The following is a 9,407-nucleotide window of genomic DNA, read 5'->3' on the forward strand; positions in this document are numbered from 1 at the left end:
AAAATGCAATAAACTACCAAGTGTTAAGTACATATGTATTATGGTGTCTCTTGTATCAGCATCTAATGAATCCGTGTTTAAAACTTTTATGAAGCTAGCGACAAAAGTCACTTTGCTATAGGTACTAACACTTAAGCCTTTTTTGTGCTGCTTTTTTTGTAAATATTCGGAAGTAAGATTTAGTGTATAAGAATTTTAAAAATTAATTTTTGATTAGTCTCCATGCCAAACAAGAATAAAAGCCCATAACGTTTAAACAAGTTTGGACACTTAAAATATTCCCCAGTAACTCAGCGGTAAGTCTGAGGGCTCACATCGCTAAAAACCGGGTTTCGATATCCGCGGTGGAAAAAGTACAGATAGCCCACTGTGTAGCTTTGTGTTTAACGACAAACAAACAAAGCAACCCTAAATACAACATTCAAAGGACCATTTCAAACTCTACTGGCCCGAAAGTTGATCTGGTGATTAGCGTATCGGACTGCGGATCCGAGGGTCTCAGGTTCCTGACGTGGTGCTACCAATCATGCTTTTTCAGGTGTGATTACGTTATAAGAGTAAACATCAGTAAACAATCTATCATTTTGATAATTAAAATTTAGTATTTTATAAAATATAAATTAAAATTATGTTAATATTTCTTACTTAGCATCTTTAATACATCAACGACCCCTGGCGTTGATCATAGCCTTCGTACAATATTTGTATGTTGTTTCTCAGCTCTCAGATAGGTGAACAGTTTAAAGTACGAGGACACATCGACTATGGAGAACAATGAGTAATAAGCGGTTTTAATTTGCTTATATTAAAATTACTCGGCTATGCAGTTTGATTTAGTCCATTCTAACGACCTGATGAGCTCTGGATTGAGCGAAACGTGTCGTCAACAATGGATATGGTGGACATAGTTGGAATACTGTTAATATACACTCTTCTAATTCCTGAAAATCTTTAAGGGGCTAGATAAAGTATACAGTGTTAGAAAATATAATAGGTCAGATACTAATGTCTTATGACATGTATAATTAATCTAAAATTATGAATATTAGAAAATGAAATAGTTAACTTTTCAATCTTCATCTGGTAACCTTATCTTTCAAGAGGAGTCTATTTTACACTGGTGTTTTAATAATATGTATTTCAATAACTGTGTGGGCCATCAAGGTGTACTACGTAACATTTCTAGGTAAAGTATGATACATTTTGTCAAAATAGGTAAATTATAATTGCAACCACTGCTAACTTCTGAACCTTATTCTTTATTTTTTTTCACATTTTACTTACTTTCCATTTCGCACCTTCTAATCCTCATGTTTACTCAGTACCTTTTCCCTACATTTGATTTTCAACCCTCCAACTTTCTCCTTAATAAACTGCAATAGATAAGTTTAAGAAAGCGAGTGTTGTTGTTTTCGGACATAGTGCACTTGTCCAATACTGGAAAATCGCTTTGGACAGAGAAGTGTTTGTTTAGTTTGGTTTGAAGAAGATTATTTGCGCTAGCCATCCCTAATTTTGCAGTGTAAGACTAGAGGAAAGGCAGCTAGTCATCACCGCCAACCCTTGGGCTACTCTTTTACCAACGAATAGTGGGATTGACCATCACATTATAACGCCCCCATGGTTGAAAGGGCGACCAAGTTTGGTGGGACGGGGTTTCGAACTCGCGGATTACAAGTCCAGCGCCCTAACCACCTGGCCATGCCAGGTCTGGACAGAGGAGACAATTCAATATTTCGTTACATAAACTTCGCCAAGGAATATGAACGTGTCTGCCAAGATGGTATGAGGGGGCACAAAGGAGACAATTCAATATTTCGTTACATAAACTTCGCCAAGGAATATGAACGTGTCTGCCAAGATGGTATGAGGGGGCACAGAGGAGACAATTCAATATTTCGTTACATAAACTTCGCCGAGAAATATGGACGTGTCTGCCAAGATGGTATGAGGGGGCACAGAGGAGACAATTCAATATTTCGTTACATAAACTTCGCCGAGGAATATGAACGTGTCTGCCAAGATGGTATGAGGGGGCAGACTCTCCCATCTGAAATTTCAGAATTTAATCTTTTACAACTTTTAAATTCCCGCATTGTGACTTTCACTCATGTGAAAATGTTATTCTTTTCTGACCACAAAACTAATTCTTTGCCACCTTATGCCCCACACCCACCCCAAATAAAAAACCCTGAAACGCCACTGCTGTGGTAAACACATTCATATAAAGTAGTAGAGTAAGAAAGTTAGTCTTGTGATAGTTCGACCTAAATAAATCGCCGTATAAATTTTACCAAAATAAAATCTTCTGGCGACAAACTGTATATAAGTTTGTGTTTTTTTATTCTCTCACAACAAACTATCTTAGAGGGAACTTTCTATGCCAAATGTTCTAACGTAAACTTTCTGGATAGGAAAACGTGCTATAACCAAATGTTTTTCCCGGTTGTGACGTAATCAACTGATCAACGAATGCTTCTTGTTTGTTGTTGTTTTCAAAACTATTGAAAAATGCGTTATTGTTTGTTTTCTTCAACGACATACAGCAGGCTCGTAAAACCAGCTAGACAGAGCGAGGTACAGAATAATACTGGTTATCACGCGGCCACGCGCAACTTAAGATGTTGGTACTCAATTGTCTTTTGAATAATTATGGCAGCTGGTACCTAAAAAGGTTTATTTCGGAAATTCGCACAAAGCTACACAAGGGCCACCTGCGAAAACCATCCTTATTTTGAATTGATAGATTAGAGAGAGTGAAAATCTAGTAAACCGCACATACCGCCATTGGGCTACTCACTCTAATCGAATAGTTGGATTCGACTATCACTCTTATAACACGCCCACAGCCCCAAAGAGCAAAGCGCGTTTCTGTAGCAATGATACGCGAACCGTAGGCCATCGAATATACAGTCGTTTGCTTATATACAGCTTGTTTGTTTGTAATTAAGCACAAAGCTACACAATGGGCTATCTGTGCTCTGCCCACTTCGGGTATCGAAACCCGGATTCTAGCGTTATAAGTCTGCAGACATACCGCTGTGCCACTGGGGGTGGGGCTTTAGCACATGTAGAAATATTCGCGTTCAGATTTCCCCGACACCGAACAAAACAATATTGTCAGGGTAATAAATTTTTTGCAATAAATATGACTGCACATCGTTGTTTATTTTTGAGATTATTTTAAAAGAACAAATTGAAATGAAAGTAAGGTACGTCAGAATGGTTATATTAGAAAATTCTATTAAATCATTAGATGGGGTCTTTAGCCAGGATGGCTAAGGTCTTGGAGGGGAGGGGAAGTGGATCCAGCTAAAACAGTATAGCAAACTGTCAAAAACAGCAAGTATAATAAACACCTGAAGACACCCATGTCTGTGGAAGTAACCTGATAGAATGCAGGATTCCCGTCCAAGATTCGGGGCTCGATCTCTGCGGAGAGAAGAGTGCGGATAGTCTATTGTAAACTTTATTTTAAACATACAAATACTTATGAATATTTAACGATAACACTAACATTCGGGCTCGATCCCTGCGGTGAGTGGAGTGCGAATAGTCTATTGTAAACTTTATGTTTAGGACCTGGCATGGCCAAGTGGTTAGGGCGCTCGACTCGCAATCCCCGTCCCACCAAACATGCTCGCCCTTTCAACCATGGGGGCGTTATAAAGTGACGATCAATCCCACTATTCGTTGGTAAAAGAGTAGCCCAAGAGTTGGCGGTGATGACTAGCTGCCGATCCTCTAGTCTTACACTGCAAAATTAGGGACGGCTAGCGCAGATAGCCCTCGTGTAGCTTTGCGCGAAATTCAAAAACAAACTTTATGTTTAAACAAACAAATACCTATGAATTCATAACGACATTAAGAAAACTATTTTTTAAGTGTTCCTCATAAGCGTAAAACAACAACTTACTTTAATGTATTAATCCTATACTTTTAATATTAAGAATAATAGTACTCTAGTTAGTATCTATTCTGTTTTTCCCGCTTCACGGAGTGTTTGTTATTTCGGTGTTTAGCGTAGCAGTTTTTATACTGAAAGATCGCAGATAGTCTATTGTGTAGCTTTCTAATAAGAATCAACAACGGTGAAGTAAAATGTTTTGAACCTACTGCCATCTGTTGACAATTAGAGAAAACGTAACATCGCCTGGCTCTGAAACGAGTATTTGTATTGTTAAAATTTACTTTGAAATAAAGACAATCAAATGCACATTGAAATAACATTTCATTACAGTTTGTTTTATTACTACTCGGTGCATCTCAGAATATTTTAATTTCTTGAATACTCAAACAAAACATTTTAAGTAAATTGAATTAGTAAAATTAGATTAACTATGATTTCTTTTTAGGAACAGGTATTTGTTTTTTACTATTTAATATTAGATTAACCAGTTGCCCCTTCTCCCGGTGGCTTAATGGTAAGTCTGAGGGTTTATAACGCTAAAGCCCCATGGTAACATGTCCAAACTGAGGAATAATTAAGTTGGTGTGGCTATAAATCACACCTTCTCCTAAAGAGGTTTGTTTTACTGAAATATGTATTAGGGGTATGACTACTGGACACACTTTTCTCAACTAATTATACGTAATGCTCTGAAGACACTAAAAGTTAGTGTGTATTGGGAACTTAAAAAGATCACTTGCTTATAAATTCTGTAATAAATTGTGGGTTCGTGACTTTAGTTGATTATCTTCACGTAATCGATCATAATAATACAAACAGAACTGTAATTACACCACACAGTTGAAGAAAGATATAAAGATTAAGTTAAGACATTCACGCTGTTATCCGGGTATTGAGTAGGTTAGATATTCACGATGTTATGCGGGTACAGAGCAGGTTAGAGGTTCACGATGTTATCCGGGTACAAAGTAGGTTAGAAGTTCATACGTTATCCGGGTACAGAGTAGGTTAGAAGTTCATATGTTATCCGTGTACAGAGTAGATTAGAGATATTTTCTATTTCTAATTGCCACCCCCAACCCGGTTCAGCTTTAGCGATAAAATACAGAATTTGATCTTTGTGGCATACAAATCATAGAACAATCCATCGTACAGCTTTGCGCTAAAGAAAACAAAAAACAACTTTAGTAGTCAAAATCTTGCCAATGCCGGTATTTTCTTAGAATTCTTTATTACCTAGTTTAATATTTTTTTTCCTTTCGCTTTAACTACTCTTCATGTTTTAATATCGTATTTCAGTTATAACAACACATTTAGGGAAGTCTCTAAACACAACTGGGTTTGAATTACGGAAATCAAGTTAAAAGACGGTTCAAAAATCGATTATTCGTTTTGAAGACGACTATAAAATATCAAAAACTGTGAGACTTGTTCATGACTGAAGCCTGTCTTAAAGGTATCTATTATTTTACTTGTTCATCACCGAGGCCTGTCTTAAACGTACCTATTATTTTAAGGGTAACAATGTACGTTAACTTCTTTGGCACTTAGGGTTAACACAACACAATGGTTTAAAAAATATTCTTAAATGCTGAAGACGAAGTGTTTGATAGTTAGGTATGTGAGAAAAATGAGGGGGGGGGGGCTTCATCCCTTTAGTTCGTTTGTAAAGGTTGATTGTTCACAGAACTAATGGTATTCGGTCCATTTTTATAATGGTTTTTGTAGTTCCGCACAAAACTACATTACAGGATATCTGTACTATACCTACGACGAGTATCGAAACCTGGCTTTTAGCGTCATAAGTCCGCAGACCTGCTGCTGGGGGAAAGGCGGGGGAGCTTTACAATGGGTCAGAAACATTAACACAGATACGCATGTGCTTAGTAAAATAAAAAGTATATCTCGTAGACGTCAGAACCGGGGACAATTTGCCCCCAGTAATTAAATTGGAGCCCAAATATCATTGCCCCACCCAATAGCTTCCTGACAATTTTTGTATTTGTTTTTTTTTCTATTAAGTCGGCTGACTTTACTAATCAAAATGAAAGGAGACTACAGTTGTTTTTTTGGCAATTTCTAAACATTAAGTTGTTAGTAACATTTTGTGTCTCTGTATACTGGTTATTATTCGCAACATTCCTATTACTTGTATGACAAAAGGTTTAGTAGTACATAGCAATTAATTTAATATGTTTTTTTTTTATGTGCAATAGTTTGTTTAACGCAAACCTACACAATGAGTTATCCGACCTCTGTCTCCAGCACAGGAAATCGAACCCCGCACTTTTGAACAAAATAGCCTAACAAAACGTCTGTCAAAGATATATTTAGTGTGCATTCGTTAGCTGAAAATTGTTCAAGTCAACAACGTCTCGTGGACCACTGTAGGAATTATTCTCACGATACACTCACTAATTGTCATTTTAAATTACGTTATAACACACATATGTATTAATTCATCAAAACATTTTGTTTTAAAAACTACGTACACAACAAACGCAATGGAACAAAATGAATTGGTATCGAATTTTCGCGCAAAGTTATCAAAGGGCTATCTGCGGTAGGCGTTCCTAACTTTGAATTGACAGGTAAGAGGGAAGGCAGCTGATAATAGAACCCACAACAAACCCTTGGGCTACTTTTTTTTTTTATTGCCACAATAATTTTACGTTCACCAATTTTCTCCACACAGTACTATTCTTATAATTCTGTCCATTTGCTTTTTCAAATGAAAATGTCAAAATAATAAACATTCGCGTCTTCTTAAGTTTTCTCAATGAAACAAGTCAGGCACGTTAAGCCTACTATTCGACCTCTGCAAGAATCAGTGTTAAAACAAAAAAGGTGGATTCCGCATTCGAACTCGTTAAGGTTTATACAGTATCACTATATTATGAAGTAAAACCGTGAGAAATAAACGTTACATACAAACTTAAAATAAGATTCATGCTTTTGTGGTAACATCCTCGGCTAAGTATCGAACCTAAGACCTTTCGCACATCAGCCGAAATAAAGGGTTAACCCCCTAGCAGTTTCTAGCAACAAATACTGCATTATTTAATTGTAGAATAATTAGGGGCTGACATTTCCTCGTGGCAGTTAATTAATGTCATATTATAATGTCTAGGTTACAGGGAAATTATTAGTTGAATAAAACATTTATATACGTTTGTTAAATTTATGACTACAACATTGTTCATTAATTTAAACAATTTCTCGTACATATTGAACATTAAAGAAAACCATCTCAAAATTAGCATACGATACCAGACTAACGTGTATCGTGTTGTTGTCACGTCAATCAAAATAATAAAACAATATTTAACCATGAACGTTCTTGGAAACAAAATATTAACGACTTCTATTACCTTGTTGACGTACGACACCATCTCAGGTTTTAATGAGATGGTCAGTCATAGGAAGTTGTTAAAAGGTCGTTACCAAATCCACCACTTAAATGAACGTCTTGTTTATATCTATGTTATAAAACTCGTTCAAAGACACCATCCGTTTAGAAACTTGAACTGTTTTATTGCCCAAAAAACACGTACAAAAATATTTACAGATTTGTTTGTTTTTTGAAAAGAAAATACATTTTTTTTATAAAAATTACATTTATAAAAGAAACGCTTTTTTTTAAAAAAACGTTTCTACATGTGACTTATATTGAGATAGAAATTCAGGCCTAACGACTGTTGCATAACATTTGATAGTACTGATCGCATTGTCCTCTGAATAATACTTTACATGCTAATGTTAAAGTTCCTGTTAAGCCTAAGAACCTTGATCTACATGGTAGTAAAATGAACGATCCACACACATGCAATGTACAAAACCAAAAACAGTTAAATCACACAACTCAAATGGTGAACCATACATGAAAATACATTTACGGTGTTTTAAGACCTTTTTTAATACACCATTTAGTAACGCAGATTAATTTAGATATGCGAATAATACTGTGGCATTGCATCAAATTTATTATTCAGTATTGTACAGCGGACCATACATTTTTAACGATGATATTAAAGATTTCTTTTCACCAAAAGTAAAATTGAAAATATAATCTGTGACTAAAGGCCTAATGCATTCTTTGATTCCCAGTAACCCTTACGTCACAGATTTATATTTTCAGCTTTAACCTTTGGTGAAAAGAAATCTGTAATATCATTACAGAAAAAAGTGCTATAATTATGCTATAAAAGCACCACATAAAAAGTCAACCTTATTTTCATATTTAAGGCTTAAGGAATCACAGAACAGTGTCTTTCAAGACTACAGGAATCTTTGTGTGCAAGGTGTGAGAGTTAGCACAACTTAACGAGTTTCCCTGTTTTATATTACTACATAAATGTGCCTTCCCTAATCATTTTTCTATTCTTGTTTTGTATTATTCTCTTTTTTTTTAATACAATACCACATCTTCTTAGTTAGAAGGTAGTAAAATACACAATATCTACATATGAAATATACACATGAAATATATAAATTTTTATTTAATTTTTTTGAAGACTGGAGTTAATACAGACTGTACACTCATATATATACAAACTTCAAGCTTCTGTCTTTTTCATGCTATTAGCTCTCTCACTGGTGGCGCTCCTTTGACGGTAAAAAACACAAGCTTGGCTTCCTTTCTTTGGAGATTTCTGAGACTGTACGAATTACCTATTAACAAGAATACAAATGAGATACAGTTTTAAATATGAAAAACCAAAATATTTTAAAACAAAGTGCTCTCAGCTTGTTTTCAGTTCTGAAACGAACTCTCCGTACATTTATTCCTGAAAATAAACTGATTCGCTAATTATTGAAAACTTTATCACTCAATTCTGAGAAATTATGAGTGAAGTAAAGAAGAAAGTATAACACTGTCAACCACAATATTGTCTACTATGTCCAGTGGTGACGAGGCCTTTCACCCAATACCAGGGCTCATCAGTTCAACTTGGATATGAGAGATATGGTAGTGGATGAGATGCTATTAGAAATACCAGGGCTCATCAGTTCAACTTGGATATGACAGATATGGTAGTGGATAAAATGCTATTAGAAATACCAGGGCTCATCAGTTCAACTTGGATATGACAGATACGGTAGTGGATGAGATGCTATAAGAAATACCTGGGCTCATCAGTTCAACTTGGATATGACAGATATGGTAGTGGATGAAATGCTATTAGAAATACCAGGGCTCATCAGTTCAACTTGGATATGACAGATACGGTAGTGGATGAGATGCTATTAGAAATATAAGGGCTCATCAGTCCAACTTGGATATGACAGATACGGTAGTGAATGAGATGCTATTAGAAATACCAGGGCTCATCAGTTCAACTGGGATATGACAGGGCTCATCAGTTCAACTTGGATATGACAGATATGGTAGTGGATGAAATGCTATTAGAAATACCAGGGCTCATCAGTTCAACTTGGATATGACAGATACGGTAGTGGATGAGATGCTATTAGAAATATAAGGGCTCATCAGTCC

At 35.8% G+C, this 9,407-nt stretch overlaps 1 protein-coding gene across 1 annotated transcript in view; it reads right to left on the reverse strand.

Moving 5' to 3' along the window:
• Positions 1 to 7,488: 7,488 nt before the first annotated feature.
• LOC106472017 (centromere protein C-like) overlaps positions 7,489 to 9,407 on the reverse strand; it is a 40,696-nt gene continuing 38,777 nt past the window's right edge. Inside the window, exon 14 of the mRNA XM_022400621.1 lies at positions 7,489 to 8,581. Within this exon, the coding sequence (XP_022256329.1) occupies positions 8,484 to 8,581 (98 nt within the window). The 3' untranslated portion in view covers positions 7,489 to 8,483. The remainder of the gene's footprint in view (positions 8,582 to 9,407) is intronic.

Source organism: Limulus polyphemus, unplaced genomic scaffold, assembly GCF_000517525.1.
Source record: "Limulus polyphemus unplaced genomic scaffold, Limulus_polyphemus-2.1.2 Scaffold5024, whole genome shotgun sequence".
NCBI lineage: Eukaryota > Metazoa > Arthropoda > Merostomata > Xiphosura > Limulidae > Limulus > Limulus polyphemus.